Below are 16,715 nucleotides of genomic sequence, written 5' to 3'. Positions count from 1 at the left end.
GTCCAAGGCCTGGCTGAAGTCCACATCAATCACACCTACTGCACTCTCCTCATTAATACACCTTGCTGCCTCTTTGAAAAATTCAAATTCATCCGATAGGATCTCGCCCGAACAAAGGCAAGCTGTTTGTCTTTGATCAATCCCTCCTTTTTCAAGTGTAGATTAAAACCAGTCCCTCAGAATGTTTTCCAATGATGCCCCACCACTGACAGTAGACCCAGGGGGCCTGTAGCTACCTGGCTCATCCCCGCTGCCCTTCCTGAATAAGAGGCCACATTTGACTTCCTCCAGTCACCTGGCACCTCTCCTGTGTGCAGTTTTAAACATCTCCACCAGCAATTGCTCCCTTGCCTCTGAATTTATCCACATTTAAACTCACAAGGGTCTTTGATACCTTCTCCTTTTTTGATGACACATTCTAGAATTTGACTATCCTTCTCCTTAGGCAAGATGTATAAGATCAGAAGGCACTGGTTTAAGGCAAGGGGTAGGAGGGGATCTGAGGAAGAATTTTTCTTTCCGGGGAGTGGTTGGGATGTGGAACTCACAGCCTGAGGGGATGGTGAAAGCAGAGGCTTTCACATTCACCCAAACCAGCACATGAATCGCCAAGGTTGGAAAACAGGATTTGTGCAGTGAGGTCCCTGACCTCGGCAGCACTTTCCTGCACAGAGCCCAACTTCAAACTGTTAGTGCCCAGTCTCTCGTGGCTTATCGCCAATGATGTACGCAAATGTCGGGGTGTGATAAAGTAGTTTGTGGAGGATAGAAAAAGTTGCGGAGTGATTGAGAGTGAAGAGGAAGGTTTTAAACCGCAGGAAGGTGCAGACAGTTTGGGCAGCTGGTCAGAAATGAGGGAAGTGGAATTTAATCCAGGGAAGTGTGTGGTAATGCATGCGGAGAGGTGCAAAGAGGGAAGCATGGTGGAAGTTACAGGATATAGTGCCTAGAAGAATCAGAGGGGAGCTTAGGGAACTGAACAGAACAGACACAGGGAGGATGCTCCTGATGGCTCGTCAGCAGAACCTTGAACCATCGCCTCAGTATGTGGGGAACGAGGAGCAGGAGACATTTCCTCGCCCAGTGGGGAGAACCTGTGGAATTCTCTCTCACACATGGCAGTGAAGGCCGAGTCACTGAAGATGTTCAGGAATGAATTAGGTACATTGCCAAAGGGATCAAGGGAGCTGGGGAGGAGGTGGCAACAGGGGGGTGGCGTGGATGGTCGGCCTGATGGTGGAAAATGGCCAAAGGCTTCCTCCTGCTTCTGTCAAATGATGATTCAGCTGTGGTTTTGCACCGTCAGTCTCCAAAAGCCCCCATTCCCATCCCAATCATTTCTTATTGAAGACACCTCTTTAAAATATTTCACAACTCGGCAGTAGGAAGGGTGTACTTCGTCACAGATTGATGAAGGTAGTGCAGTAGGTGTGGTCTACGTGGATTTTAGTAAGGCGTTTGACAAGGTTCCGCATGGTAGGCTTCTTCAGAAGGTCAGAGGCCAAGGGATCCAGGGAGGCTTGGCCGTGTGGATTCAGAATTGGCTTGCCTGTAGAAAGCAGAGGGTTGTGGTGGAGGGAGTGCATTCGGATTGGAGGGCTGTGACTAGTGGTGTCCCACAAGGATCGGTTCTGGGATGTCTGCTTTTTGTGATTTTTATTAATGACTTGGATGAGGGGGTAGAGGGGTGGGTTGGCAAGTTTGCAGATGACACAAAGGTTGGTGGTGTTGTGGATAGTGTGGAGGACTGTTGAAACTTACAGAGGGATATTGATAGGATGCAGAGCTGGGCTGACAAGTGGCAGATGGAGTTCAATCCAGGGAAGTGTGAGGTGGTACAATTTGGAAGGACAAACTCCAAGGCAGAGTACAAAGTTAATGGCAGGATTCTGGGTAGTGTGGAGGAACAGAGGGATCTGGGGGTTCATGTCCACAGATCACTGAAAGTTGCCTCACAGGTGGATAGGGTAGTTAAGAAAGCTTATCGGATGTTAGCTTTTATAAGTTGTGGGATCGAGTTTAAGAGCCGCGAGGTAATGATACAGCTTTACAAAACTCTGGTTAGGCCACACTTGGAGTACTGTGTCCAGTTCTGGTTGCCTCATTATAGGAAGGATGTGGAGGCATTGGAGAGGGTGCAGAGGAGATTTACCAGGATGCTGCCTGGTTTAGAGAGTATGGATTATGATGAGAGACTAAGGGAGCTAGGGCTTTACTCTTTGGAGAGAAGGAGGATGAGAGGAGACATGATGGAGGTGTACAAAATATTAAGAGGAATAGATAGAGTGGACAGCCAGTGCCTCTTTCCCGGGGCACCAATACTCAATACAAGAGGACATGGCTTTAAAGTAATGGGTGGGAAGTTCAAGGGAGATATCAGCGGAAGGTTTTTTACCCAGAGAGTGGTTGGGGCATGGAATGTGCTGCCTGGGGTAGTGGTGGAGGCTGATACGTTGGTCAAATTCAAGAGATTGTTAGATAAACATATGGAGGAATTTAAAATAGAGGGATATGTGGGAGGAAGGGGTAAGATAGTCTTAGGCGAGGTTTGAAGATCGGCATAACACTGTGGGTCGAAGGTCCTGTATTGTGCTGTCCTGTTCTATGTTCTATCATCTGGATGTCAGTATTATGGGAGAGAGAACTGCAAACCTGCATCAGCAAACACCACTGGGAATTCTCAACAGGTCAGGCAGTGCCTGTGGCCAGTGTTTCAGTGGGAACATTGCCTGACCTGCTGAGAGTTTGCAGTATTCGCCAGTTGGAGGGCAAACTGAGGAATTACCACCTTGTTGAGCGGGTTACACAGGCTGCACTGCACTGTCGGAGGGGCAGTACGTAGACAGCCCTGCACTGGCAGTGCTGAAAGAACAGCAACAGTGGGAGGGCAGTACTGAGGAGGTGTGTGTGCTACACTGCTTGATCAGGGTGAGGGTGTGCTGTGTGCAACCTTCTGGGTGAGACATTCCACCGTGGTTCCCCCTGCCCTTTGGCATGGATGTAGAGGATCCCACGGTGATGAGGGAGTTCTCCCTTGTGTCATCAAACATCATCCCCAAATTAGATCACTGGGGCATTCCAACATTGCTGTTTGTGGCACCTTCCTACCTATACACTGCCTGCCACATTGCCAATGGAATCTGCACTTAACAATCGGAGTGAAGCTTTGGGAAATCCTGTGGATCTTCTACCCTCCTTTCTCACAACTCCCCTTACCTCACTGCCGTCTCCCCTCTCCCCTCTCCCGATGTAGGGTTTCAACCAGAAACATCGACAGTTCCTTCCCCCCCACATATGCTGCCTGACCTGCTGAGTTCCTCCAGCAGACAGCAGCTGCAGTCTCTGGTGTCTCCATCTTCCAGCGTTCCTGCCCATCGGGGTTAACCTGTTGGAATTAACTCCAGCTTCATACTGAATTCACTTTGCCCTTCACAACTGTCTGCAAGTAGCGCCGACTGTCCCAGAGCACTGACTGTCTGTAGCGCCGACTGTCCCACAGCGCCGACTGTCCGTAGCGCCAGGGTCATCCCTTGCCCTCTGCACCAAAGCCTTGCAACTACCCACCATTCCCCAGTCCACCTCCCCTGCCCCATTCTCTCCTTCCCACCTCTCATTCCTTCTCTGTCCACTCCCTCTTCCCTCCAACTCTCCCTCCCAACACGTTCACCCACTCCTTCCCCATCCCTCCATCTCTTGCACACTCCCTCCATCCCATCTTGCCTCCCTCACTCCCATCTTCTCCCACTCATCCCATCTCCATTCTCCCTCCATCCCCCTCATTCTGCCATCTCCCTCATTCCCTCTCCCTCCTTCAACCCTCATTCTCCCTCCATTTCCCTCAAACCCTCTCCCTCCATCTCCCCTATTCCTCACTCCATCTCCCATTCGCTCCATCTCCCCTCATCCCCTCCCCCTCATCCCCTCCCCCTCATCCCCTCCCCCTCATCCCCCTCATCCCCTCTTCCACTGCGCAGGCGCGCCCTCACCAACATGGCGTCTCGGTATTCCCGAATTCCTGAAGCACCGGAAACACGCTGCCCGTCCCCCGGAAACGCTCTGACGTCAGGTGTGTCCGTCCGGAGATGGACCGAAGATAAACAGAGAGGGGGAGAGGTGAGGGGGAGGGAGGAGAGGAGGGGGAGGGAGGGAGGAGAGGAGGGGGAGGGAGGGAGGAGAGGAGGGGGAGGGAGGGAGGAGAGGAGGGGGAGGGAGGGAGGAGAGGAGGGGGAGGGAGGGAGGAGAGGAGGGGGAGGGAGGGGAGGGGAGGGGAGGGAGGGAGGGAGGGGAGGGGAGGGAGGGAGGGGAGGGGAGGGGAGGGAGGGAGGGGAGGGGAGGGAGGGAGGAGAGGAGGGGGAGGGAGGGAGGAGAGGAGGGGGTGGGAGGGAGGAGAGGAGGGGGAGGGAGGGAGGAGAGGAGGGGGAGGGAGGGGAGGGAGGGAGGGGGGGAGGGAGGGGAGGGAGGGAGGGAGGGGAGGGGAGGGGAGGGAGGGGAGGGAGGGGAGGGAGGGGAGGGGAGGGGAGGGGAGGGAGGGGAGGGAGGGGAGGGGAGGGAGGGAGGGAGGGAGGGAGGGGAAGGGAGGGAGGGAGGGAGGGAAGGGAGGGAAGGGAGGGAGGGAGGGAAGGGAAGGGGAGGGAAGGGAAGGGGAGGGAAGGGGAGGGGAGGGGGAGGGAGGGATGGGAGGGGAGGGGATGGGAGGGAGGGGAGGGGAGGGGAGGGAGGGGAGGGGAGGGGAGGGAGGGAGGAGGAGGAGGGGAGGGAGGGAGGGAGGAGAGGAGGGGAGGGAGGGAGGAGAGGAGGGGGAGGGAGGGAGGAGAGGAGGGGGAGGGAGGGAGGAGAGGAGGGGAGGGAGGGGAGGGAGGGAGGGGGGGGAGGGAGGGGAGGGAGGGAGGGGAGGGGAGGGGAGGGAGGGGGAGGGGAGGGGAGGGAGGGAGGGAGGGGAGGGGAGGGAGGGAGGGAGGGAGGGGAAGGGAGGGAGGGAGGGAGGGGAAGGGAGGGAGGGAGGGAGGGAGGGGAGGGGAAGGGAGGGAGGGGAGGGGAGGGGGGAGGGGATGGGAGGGGAGGGGGGGATGGGAGGGGAGGGGGGGAGGGAGGGAGGGAGGGGAGGGGAGGGAGGGGAGGGGGGGGAGGGATTGGGGAAGGTGGGGAGGGCGGGGAGGGAAGAGGGTGGGGGAGGGAGGGGAGGGGAGGGGGGGAGGGGGGAAGGGGGGGAGGGAGGGGGGAGGGAGGGAGGAGGGGGGGGTGAGGGAGGGAGGGGAGGGAGGGAGGGAGGGGAGGGAGGGGAGGGAGGGAGGGGAGGAGGGGAGGGAGGGGAGGGAGGAGGGGAGGGAGGGGAGGAGGGAGGGGGAGGGAGGGGAGGAGGGAGGGGGAGGGAGGGGAGGGGTGAGGGAGGGGGAGGGAGGGAGGGGAGGGGTGAGGGAGGGGGAGGGAGGGAGGGGAGGGGTGAGGGAGGGGGAGGGAGGGAGGGGAGGGGTGAGGGAGGGTGCAGGTCACTGCTCGAGGGGAGCGCCGCCTGCCCCACCCCTCATATCCGCCCCTCATCCTTCCTTCCCTCCCCTCATCCTTCCTTCCCTCTCTCCCTCCCTCCCTCCTCCCATCCTCCCCTCCCATCCTCAGACCTCACCACCCACCCCCCCACCTTTAAGCTTCTCGCCATCACCCATTCTCCCATCCCACACATCCTCCTTGCCCCACTCTCATCCCCACCCCCAGTGCCAAGCCCGCAGCTTCATCTCATTCCCCAAACATCTGATCCCCCAAATCCCCATCCCTGCCCCACTGCCCATTCTGACCCAACCGACCCCCCTCCACGCCTCTCCCCTTCATCCCCAACCCAGCACCACCTGCTGCAACCCTCAGCCCTGCAGTCCAACCAGCTCCCCTCCCTCTAAACCCTGGCACCCATTCCACCCACCCACCCAGCCTGCTCCACCTCCTATCCACCTGCAACTCCAGCCCCCGCACATCCTCCCCTCGCCCCCGCACATCCTCCAAACCCCATTTCCTACCCCAGACCTCCCCTCAATCCAGTCCGAGTCAGGAGAGAGGGCGTCAGCTGAGCTGAGAGGTGTTGATACGTGTGGAGGGGAAGGAGTTTGTGGGAACACAGGGAGGGTGTGCTTGGATTTTCCCATTGCTCCAGTCTGGAACGAGTGAGGGGGAAGATCCTGTGAGCAGCACCACAGCTCTCAGTCCCCGTGAAGGCGAGCAGTGAGCAGTGAGCAGGTGCAGACAGCTCACGCCTCTGATCGGGAGGGATGGGGTGTCTGCGAATGTGTTTGTGTGTGAGCGACTGGAGCTTCCTATCTGGAGCAGGGATACAGGCCGATGTGAGGGGTCGGAGAGGGAGAGATGGAGCAGAGAATCGCCCCTGGAGCCCCAGGGGTGAAGAACAGGTCTGTGGACAGAGCTGTTGCTATTGATGTGATTCGGAGGATGGCAGCTGGTGAGGAACTGATGGTGTTGCGCCTGTGTTGCCAAATGCAGCCTCTGACTAAAGTCTAATTGTCACATTTTGACAGGCGAGACTTGTGTAAGAACAAACTGTGTATCTGTCGAACAACAGTGCGTTTAGAATAATACGTTTCCCATCTCAGATTTACTTTCAAACTGCGGTTTCTGTTAGGATGTGAACTTCATGGCAGCCATTTTAACACAGCAAGCTCCCACCAAGAGCAATGGGATTAAAATCCAGCTGGAGATTTAGAAGGGTAAATATCTGCCCCTGACACCAGCTTTAATATTCTGTGACACTTTGAGAAAGTGTCTGTGTGATCATTCACATCGCCCAGGAGAGAAGATGGCGCCTTGCTTTAACGTTTCACCCAGGATGGGTTAGTACAGGAGGAAATGAGGCAGTATTCAATCTCATTTAGGTACATCTGCTTTGGAGAGAATAAAGTTCCCTCTACACTCCTGTCACACACTCCCAGGATAGGGCCAGAAGGGGTTAAGCACAGTCAAACTCCCTCTGCCCTGGCCTGCCCTACAATACCAAAATAGGGAAGGCATAGGTTAGACACAGAGTAAAGATCCCTTTACAGTGAATGAAAATTAAAATACTCCAGATGCTGGAAATGTGAAAAAGAAGTCAAAACTGCTGGAAACACTCAGCAGGTCAGGCAGCATCTGTCCTTCAGAGCTGGAAAGCTCAGCTCTCCATGTAGAGTGTAGCCTGCATTCTCTCTGAGACTGGATGTTATGGGTTAGTTACGGAGCTCACTCCCTCTACACTGTCGGAGCAGCTGTCAATTTTTCAAGTACCCAGATGTTGTTTTCTCCAATTGCAGACCTGATGCATCAGCTGTGAACCCCCCTGATTGGTTCTTCCCTTACCAAACTAACTGGATTGTGGGTTAGTGCTCATGCTGACTCGGTGTTGACACTGTCAAAGCTGAGGGTGATAGCCTGAGAGTCACGTGTACAGCACAGAAGTGGCTCCCCTGCCCAGCAAGTCCACAAGCACCAGCAAACACCCACTTACATTAATCCTGAACTACTCCCATTTTTTATTCTCCTCACAGTAGGTAGGATATTTTTCCCATGGTGGGGCATAGGTCCATTGTGAGGGGAAGGAGGTTTATGGGGATGTGAGGGGACAGGGGTTAATATCTGGAGGGCACTGCCACAAGAGGTGGTGGGATCAGATAGAACCACTACGTTTAAGGAACATTTAGACAGACTTGAATAGGCATCTAATGTGGTCAAATGGGATTGGTGTAGGTCAGTATGGGTGTGGTGGGCTGAAGGGCCACTCTGGGACTATGACACATTCTCATAGACTCCTCCAGGTTTACCACACACCACACTGGCGGCAGTTTACAGCGGCCAATCGACCCATACGCTGTCAGAGGAGCACTACTGAGGGAGGGTCATGTGGTCACACTAACAGGATGGAGGGGGAGCTGAGGGAGCACTGCATTGTTTGTTAGCTCAGCTTTTAAATCAAGGCATCCCTGGAGTGCCAAATGAACTCTGTGTCCTGGCAACAATTCTCTCCCAACTAAAATAAACCAGAACATTTAAGTGTTGGTGGGATCTTGCTGTGTGCAAAGGCTGTGGTTGTCACTGGCTTCCCCCTGTGATTTCCCAGTGATTCTTCAAATCTGCAGACCAGTTAATGCTCCTGATAGTCACAGCGCCAAAGCTTCCCCCTCGCTGATCCTAGACCACGTGCAGTGATGGGTGAATGGGATAGAGTCAATCAGCATGGAAACCATTCCTATCCCTGTACCTGTCCAAATCCACCTCTACCACTTCCTCTGTCAGCTCGTTCCATACACCCACCACCCTCTGTGTGAAAAAACTTGCCCCTCACATCCCTTATAAATCTTTCTTCTCTCACCTTAAACCTTTGCCCTCCAGTTCTAGACAGAATAGGAATCAGATTTATTATCACCAACTTAAATGATGTGAAATGTGTTGTTTTGCAGCTGCTGTACACTGCAAAGACATAAAATTACTATAAATTACAAAAACAAATAGTGCAAAGAAAAAGGAATAACAAGGTAGTGTTCATAGGCCATTCAGAAATCTAATGGTGGAGAGGAAGAAGCCGTTCCTGAATTGTTGAGTGTAAATCTTCAGGCTCCTGTACCTCCTCCCCGATGGTAGTAACGAGAAGTGGGCATGTCCCGGATAGTGAGGTTCCTTACTGGCTCCCTTAATCTGGGGGAAAAAACCTGTGACCATCCATCTTAACTATAAAAACATAGGAAACAGGAGCAGGAGGAGGCCATTCAATAACATCATGGCTGATCTGGCCATGGACTCAGCTCCACCTACCTTCTTTTTCCCCATCACCCTTAATTCCCCTACTATGCAAAAATCTATTTAATTGTGTCTTAAATATATTTAATGAGGTAGCCTCCACTGCTTCCCTGGGCAGAGAATTCCACAGATTCACTACTCTCTGGGGAAAGCAGTCTCTCCTCATCACCGTTCTAAATCTACTGCCACAGACATTGAGGCCATGTCCCCTAGTTCTAGTCTCACCTACCAGTGGAAACAACCTTCCTGTCTCTATTTTATCTATCCCATTCATAATTTTATATGTTTCCATAAGATCCCCTCTCATTCTTCTGAATTCCAGCGAGTATAGTCCCAGGCGACTCAATCTCTCCTCATAGGCTAACCCCCTCATCTCTGGGATCAACCTGGTGAACCTCCTCTGCACTGCCTCCAAAGCCAGTATATCTTTCCTCAAGTAAGGAGACCAGAACTGCACCCAGTAGTCCAGGTGCAGCCTCACCAGTACCCTGTACAGTTGCAGCATAACCTCCCTGCTCTTAAATTCAATCCCTCCAGCAATGAAGGCCAACGTTCCATTTGCCTTCTTGATAACCTGTTGCACCTGCAAACCAACCTTTTGCGATTCATGCACAAGCTCTCCCAAGTCTCTCTGCACATCAGCATGCTGCAATCTTTCTCCATTTAAATAATAATCTGCTCTTCAGATTAAAGGGTCGAGGGAGAGGGCCTGGCTCCGGGAGCATTCCCTGCATACACTGTGTCTGCTGGTCACTATCTATCTGGGCCAGGCTTTCCTGCAGTCATACCCTTACTGCTCCCCCCCCCCTCTCCCCCCCCCCTCACCCCCGCTCCACATCCTGCCCAAAGATTCACCCTCTCCTAAACTCTCCGGGATGACAGAGCTCACTTCTTTGAATCTTCTCCCCCTTTCCCATGGGTGTGAGGCTCTGTGTTTTCATGTGTGTATGCATTTGTGGGGTGTGTAGATTCGATCCAGAATTGACAGAGGGTAGTGTGGAGGGCTATTTCTTTGACTGGAGGTCTGTGACCAGTGGTGTTCCACAAGGATCAGCGCTGGGACCTCTGTGGTTTGTGATGTAGATATTTTGGATGAAATTGTAGGTTTGCAGAGAACACATAAATTGAGTGAGGAAGTTTGTCAAAGGATTCAGCAGGATACAGACCAGTTGGAAATGTAGGCAGAGAAATGGCAGATGGAGTTTAATCTGGCCAAGTTTAGGAGGTCAAATGTAAGGGGAAAGCGTAGAGTAAATGGCAGGACCTTTAGGTGCATTGATGTACAGAGGGATCTTGGGGTGTAAGTCTATCACTCCCTGAAAGTGGCCACACAAGTAGATAGGGTGGTAAAGAAGCCATATTTAACTTGCACATACTTTATTGATCGTGGTGTTGTTTAGGAGGCATTTAAAGAGGCATGTGAACAGGCAGGGAATGGATCAAAATAGACCATGTGCAGGCAGATGGGATTGGTTTGGATTGCCATCATGGTCAGCACAGACCCGTGGGCTGAAGGGCCTGTATCTGGGCTGTATTCTTCTATGTTCTGCAAAAGTTACAGCTGTAACAGTGTTGCAGCTGTACAAAACTGGTCAGGCTGCATTGCGTGCAGTTCTGGTCACCCCATTACAGGAAGGATGTGGAGGCTTTGGAGAGGGTGCAGAAGAGGTTCCACAAGACAAGGGAGCAGAAGTAGGCCATTCAGCCCTTCGGGTCTGCTCCAAAGGGGAGAAAGAAAAAAAAAGAGAAATGGGGGGGGGTCTGCTCCATGAGCAGGAAAAAAAACTATTCTAACCGCAAGTTCCGGCCTTATCCCCATATCCCTTGATACCTTGACTATTCAGATATCTATCTATCTCCTCCTTAAACACCTCCAGTGATCTGGCCTCCACTGTTGTATGTGGCAAGGAATTCCATAAATTCACTACCCTCTGGCTAAAGAAATTTCTCCTCATTTCTGTTTTAAACCTGTACCCTCTAATTCTAAGATTGTGCCCTCTGGTCCTGGACTCACCCACCAAGCCCTTTCATTCTGGGAATCATCCTCGTAAATGTCCTGTGAACCATCTCCAACATCAGCACATCTTTCCTAAGATATGGGGCCCAAGACTGTACACAGTATTCCAAATGAGGCCTCACTAGTGCCCCATAGAGCCTCATCAACACTTCCTTACTTTTATACACTATACCTCTGGAAATGAATGCCAACATAGCATTCGCTTTCCTTACCGCTGATCCGACCTGGTGGTTAACCTTTAGGGTATCCTGTACGAGTACCCCCAAGTCCCTTTGTACTTCTGTACTTTGAATTTTCTCCCCTTCTAGATAATAATCTGCCTGTTTATTTCTGTTTCCAAAGTGTACAACGGCACATTTCTCAACATTGAATCTCATCTGCCATTTCCTTACCCATTCTCCTAAACTATCTAGGTCTCTCTGCAACTTTCCTGTCTCCTCAATACTCCCTACTCCTCCACCTATCTTGGTGTCATCCGCAAACTTAGCCACAAAACCATTTACTCAGTCATCCAAATCGTTAATGTACAAGGTAAAAAGAAGCGGCCCCAACACTGACACCTGCAGAACACCACTGGTAACCAACCAGAACAGGATCCTTTTATTCCCACCCTTTGCTTCCTGCCAACCAGCCAATGCTCCACCCATTCTGTTATCCTACCTGTAATTCCATGACCTCTCATCTTATTAATCAGTCTCTTGTGTGGCACCTTGTCGGAGGCCTTTTGAAAGTCTAAATACACAACATCTACCGCCTCTCCCTCATCCACCCTACCTGAGATTTCTTCAAAAATCTCCAATAGGTTGGTCAGGCAGGATCTTCCCTTCATGAAACCATGTTGGCTTGGACCTATCTTGCCTTGCACCTCTAGGTATTCCATAACCTCATCCCTGAGGATCAATTCTAATAACTTTCCCACCACTGACGTCAGACTAATAGGTCTGTAATTTCCTTTATGCTACCTCCCACCTTTCTTATACAGCGGAACTACATTTGTGACCCTCCAGTCCTCCAGAACCATGCCGGAGTCTATCGATTCCTGGAAAATTATCACCAGTGCCTCCACAATCTCTAAAGCCACCTCCTTAAGAATCCGGGGATGCACCTCATCCGGTCCGGGAGACTTATCAGTCTTTAGTCCATTTAGCTTTCCTAGCACCTTCTCTCTAGTAATCTTAACTGAACTCAGTTCCATTCCTTGAGACCCCTGACTATCCGGTATATTGCTGATGTCCTCCACAGTGAAGACCGATGCAAAGTACTCATTTAGTTCATCTGCCATCTCTTTATCATCCATTATAATCTCTCCTGCACTTATCGATTGGTCCTATATCAACCCATGTCTCTCTTACTTCTTATATATTTTTTAAAAACTTAGTATCCTTTCGAATGTTATCTGCCAACTTCCTTTCATAATTCATCTTTTCTTTCCTAATGACCTTCTTAGTTTCTTTCTGCAGGTTTTTAAAAGTTTCCCAGTCTTCTGTTTTCCCACTAATTTTTGCTTCCTTGTATGCCCTCCCTTTTGCTTTTATTTTAGCCTTCATCTCTCTTGTTATCCACATTTGTGCCTTTTTTCCATTCAAAACCCTCTTTTTTCTTGGAATATATCTATCCTGCATCTTCCTTATTTCTTGTAGAAATTCCATCCATTTCTGCTCTGCCATCCCTCCAGCTAGCTTACTCTTCCAATCATTTTTGGCCAGCCCCTCTCTCATACCATTGTAATTTCCTTTGTTCCACTGAAATATCGATACACCAGTTATCAGCTTCTCCTTCTTAAATTTGAAACTGAATTCAATCATATTGTGATCACTAGTTCCTACTGGTTCCTTTACCTTTAGTTCCCTAATCACCTCTGGATCGTTACACAGCACCCAATCCAAAACAGCCGATCCAGTGGTGGACTCATCAACAAGTTGCTCCAAAAAGCTGTCCCGTAGAAATTCCATAAACTCACTCTCCTGAGATCTACTGCCTTGCTGGATTTCCCAGTTCACCTTCATGTTAAAATCCCCCATAATGATCTTAACGTTGTCACTCTGACACACTTTTTCTATTTCAAACTGCAACTAAACTGCTATTAGGGGGCCTATATATAATTGCTACTATTGTCCTTTTACCCTCGCTATTTCTTAGCTCCACCCATAAGGATTCCACCTCTTCTGACCCAATGTCCTTCCTTTCTATTGATTTTATATCATTACTAACCATCATGGCCAAACCACCCCCTCTGCCTACCCACCTATCCTTCCTATACACTGTGTACCCCTGGATATTCGGTTCCCAATCACATCCGTCAGAAAGCCATGACTCGGTGATTGCCACAATGTCGTTTTTATTAACCTGTAGTTGTGCCTCTAGGTCATCCACTTTATTCCTAATGCTACGTGCATTTACATATAGTACATTTAGGCCAGTATCTGCTACTGATTTTGTTGTACTTCCATTGTTCAGCAAATTATCCTGACTTTTCACCTGCCTGTCCTTCCTACCATCCTCACTGCACACTATCATGGACTTGTTTCTATATACTTCATCCTCCATCCTAACATCCTGTATCCTAACATCCTGGTTTGTTGTACTTCTATTGTTCAGCAAGTTATGACTTCTCACCTGTCTATCCCTCTTGCCATCCTCACTGCACACTGTCTTGGACTTGGTTCTATAAACCTCCTCCCTTACCCTAACATCTTGTATCCTAACATCCTGGTTTCCATCCCCCTGCCAGATTAGTTTAAACCCTCCCCAACAGCTAAATTAAACATTCCCGCCAGGATATTGGACCCTTTGGAGTTTAGGTGTAACCCATTCTTAGTGAATAGGTCATGCCTCCCCCAAAAAAGGTCCCAATGATCCAGAAATATGAAGCCCCGTCCCCTGCACCAGTCACTCAGCCACGCATTCACCTGCCAGAGCTGTCTATTCTTTCTACCATTGGCACGTGGCACAGGTAGTAATCCTGAAATTACCACCCGTGAGGTCCCACTTCTCAACTTTCTTCCTAACTCCTTGTATTCCTCCTTCAGGACCTCTTCTCTTTTTCTACCTATGTCATTGGTACCTACATGTACCAAGACTTCTGGCTGCTCACCTTCTCCCCTCAGAATATTCTGGAGCCGGTCCGTGACATCCCGTACCCGGCACCAGGGAGGCAACACACCATCCGGGATTCATTGTCAGTTTCGCAGAATCTGTTATCTGTTCCCCTCACTATAGAATCCCCAATAACCACTGCATTACTCTTTCCCCACTGGACCACAGTACCGGGCACGGTGCCAAGGTCCCAGTTGCCGTGGTCTTCCTCTGTCGGGTCATCCTCTCCAACAGAATCTAAAATGAGATACCTATTTGAGGGGGACCTCCACAGAGGTACTCTCTACAAACTCCTTATAACTCCTGTCTATTTCCTGCTCGCTCTCCCTAATCAGCCGAAGGTCATTGAGCTGCTGCTCCAGACTCTCAACATGTTCCTTGAGGAGCCGCAGCTTGGTGCACTTTTGTGCAGATGTAGTCGTCGGGGAGGCTGGTAGTCTCCCAGGGTCCCCACATCTGGCACTCCAAACACAAGACCAACTCCAGATGCATACTGCTATGGCACTGTCCAATACTATCTACTGAGATAAATAAACCCCTGCTCTATAAATCTCGCCTCTTACCCAGTCCCGCTGAAGCCTAAGCCAAAGCCCAACCACTCTGCTCCCTCTCACTCCGCTGCCCGCTGGATATGGTGGTCTTCTATTTAAATCACCCACGCGCTTCCGAGTGACACCGAGTTCACCAGGATGCTGCCTGGATTAGAGAAGTTTGGTTAAAAGGAGAGGTTGGACAAACTTGGACTCTTTTTTTCCTGGAACATCAGAGGCTGAGGGGAGACCTGATAGAAGTTTATAAAATTATAAGAGGCACAGGCAGGGTAGACAGTCAGAGTCCTCCTCCCAGGGTAGAAATGTCAAGTACTAGAGGACATACATTTAAGGTGAGAGGGGGAAAGTTTAAAGGAGATGTGTGAGGCAAGTTTTTTTCTTACACAGAGAGTGGTGGGTGCCTGGAACGTGCTGCCAGGGGTGGGGGTGGAGGCAGATACGATAGTGGTGTTTAAGAGGCTGTTAGGTAGACACATGAATGTGCAGGGAATGGAGGGATATGGACCATGTGCAGGCAGAAGAGATATAGTTTGGCATTGTGTTCAGCACAGATATCGTGGGCCGAAGGGCCTGTGCCTGTGCTGTACTGTACTGTTCTACGTTCTACCAGAGGGCATAGTTTTACGGTGAGGGGGGAACGTTTAAAGGAGATGTGTGGGACAAAGTTTTCTTTATGTTCCTATGTTTACACAGAGAGTGGTGGGTGCCCTGAACAGGCTGCCGGGGGGTGGGAGGTGGAGGCAGATAGTATAGCAACGTTGAAGAGGCATTTGGACAGACACATGATAGGCAGGGAACAGAGGGATACAGATCATGTGCAGACAGATGTGCAGTTTAAATTGGCATCGTGTTCAGCACAGACATGGTGGGCTGAAGGGCCTGCTCCTGTGCTGCACTGCTCTGTGCTGGAGAATCGCAGGCCATGCTATCAGAGGGGTGATGGGCTAAGTGGCCTCATGCAATGCTCTGTTCTAATGCTGTCCTCTGTTCCGCAGAGTGATCCAGGCACCTCGTCAGCCGCCATGGCCAACCAGACAGACCTGGTCAACGTAAATGGCTGCGTGACCCCTTCGCTGACCCTCGACCTCCGGTCCTCGCACAATGAGCTGCTCAACGCGGACCTGAAGCGCGGTCCCCAGCCCAAGGGCCGCAAGGTTTACGCTTCGACGGACCTACAGGCTGCCATGGGGTTGGCCACGGACACCACCAACACCAAGTGGATGAAGGAGGGGCGGAACCAGATGCGCAAGGCGGCGGAGCACGAGAGGCAGGACCAGAACCGAAACATCACCAAGGGAGAAGGAGGAGAGGAGAGGGCAAACCTGGAGCAGGCTGGCTCTCCGGCCAAGGTGCAGGCTGTCAGCGAGCCTGTTCCCAGCAGGAACAACGGCTTCCTCAGTTACTACATGGGGCTGGAGCTGTCCCTGGAGGGCAGCTCCCAGAACGCGGACACACAGCAGCCTCTCCTCCTCCACCTGCACCAAGGAGACTGTGAGAGCTGTCCAGTGGAAGCAGGCGGTCAGCTCCCGGTCAATGGGGAGCAGCCGGCAGACCACGCTGCCGATGGCAGGCTGGACATTCCCCTGGAGGCTCCCTGCGACGACAGGAAGGGATCATGCCTGTTCTTTGGGATGAGGAACACGGCTGCCAGTGACGAGGACTCCAGTTGGACCAGCCTGTCCCAAGGCAGCGTGTCCTGGAGTTCACCCGACGATATGGGTAAGGGACAGCTCAGGGGTGGTGTTGGTCGCTGCCGGCGGTGTGTGTGAGGAACGGAACATCCATCTCCAAGTGTTGGTGTGGGGCTGGAGTTGCAGCAGCTTTCATTGACCGGGGGGCACTGTCGTGGTCACTGTTACCCTGCACCCCTCCAGGAACAGCCTGACTCCCTGCACCCATCGGGACAGGCTCCGGGGACACCTCTGGGTGGGACGTGCTGTCAGGCCAGGTGGTGCTGGGACACAGGAGCCCCAGCACTTTGCTGCAGCCTCCTGCAGACAGAGCTGTGTCCTGGTCTGTCACTTGCCCCATTCTCTGGGCGCTGTATAAGGAGGTGAGCGGAAGGTTGAGCTGGAACAGGAACCGTCCTGTTGCTTGCTGCTCCAACTCAATCCCTGCATTGTCATCTTGTTCAGTTATCAGCTGATAACCTTCAGTCTCATTACAAAGTCCAGGATCACTGGTGTCTGCCCAGGGACTTCCCTTGTGTCTCACTTGTTAGAGTCACAGAGCTATCCGACGTGGGAACAGGCCCTTCCGCCTACTGCGTCCATGTTGACGTCCTG

The 16,715-nt window shown here is 51.7% G+C and overlaps 1 protein-coding gene across 5 annotated transcripts in view; it reads left to right on the top strand.

The window, feature by feature from the left end:
* The first annotated feature begins 1,140 nt into the window (after positions 1 to 1,140).
* The window catches only part of apbb1 (amyloid beta (A4) precursor protein-binding, family B, member 1 (Fe65)), a 47,482-nt gene continuing 31,907 nt past the window's right edge, over positions 1,141 to 16,715 (top strand). For 2 of the 5 annotated variants that reach the window (XM_052026454.1, XM_052026453.1), the window contains exons 1-2: positions 5,766 to 6,392; positions 15,426 to 16,149. In XM_052026454.1, the coding sequence (XP_051882414.1) occupies positions 6,255 to 6,392; positions 15,426 to 16,149 (862 nt within the window). In that variant the 5' untranslated portion in view covers positions 5,766 to 6,254. Of the gene's footprint in view, positions 1,162 to 4,032; positions 4,114 to 5,765; positions 6,443 to 15,425; positions 16,150 to 16,715 lie in introns of those variants that run through there. The other 3 variants (XM_052026457.1, XM_052026455.1, XM_052026456.1) reach the window with 3 other exon arrangements.

Source organism: Pristis pectinata, chromosome 11, assembly GCF_009764475.1.
Source record: "Pristis pectinata isolate sPriPec2 chromosome 11, sPriPec2.1.pri, whole genome shotgun sequence".
Classification (NCBI taxonomy): domain Eukaryota; kingdom Metazoa; phylum Chordata; class Chondrichthyes; order Rhinopristiformes; family Pristidae; genus Pristis; species Pristis pectinata.
The sequence above is the reverse complement of the archived record's forward strand: the minus strand, read 5'-3'. Positions and strand labels throughout refer to the sequence as shown.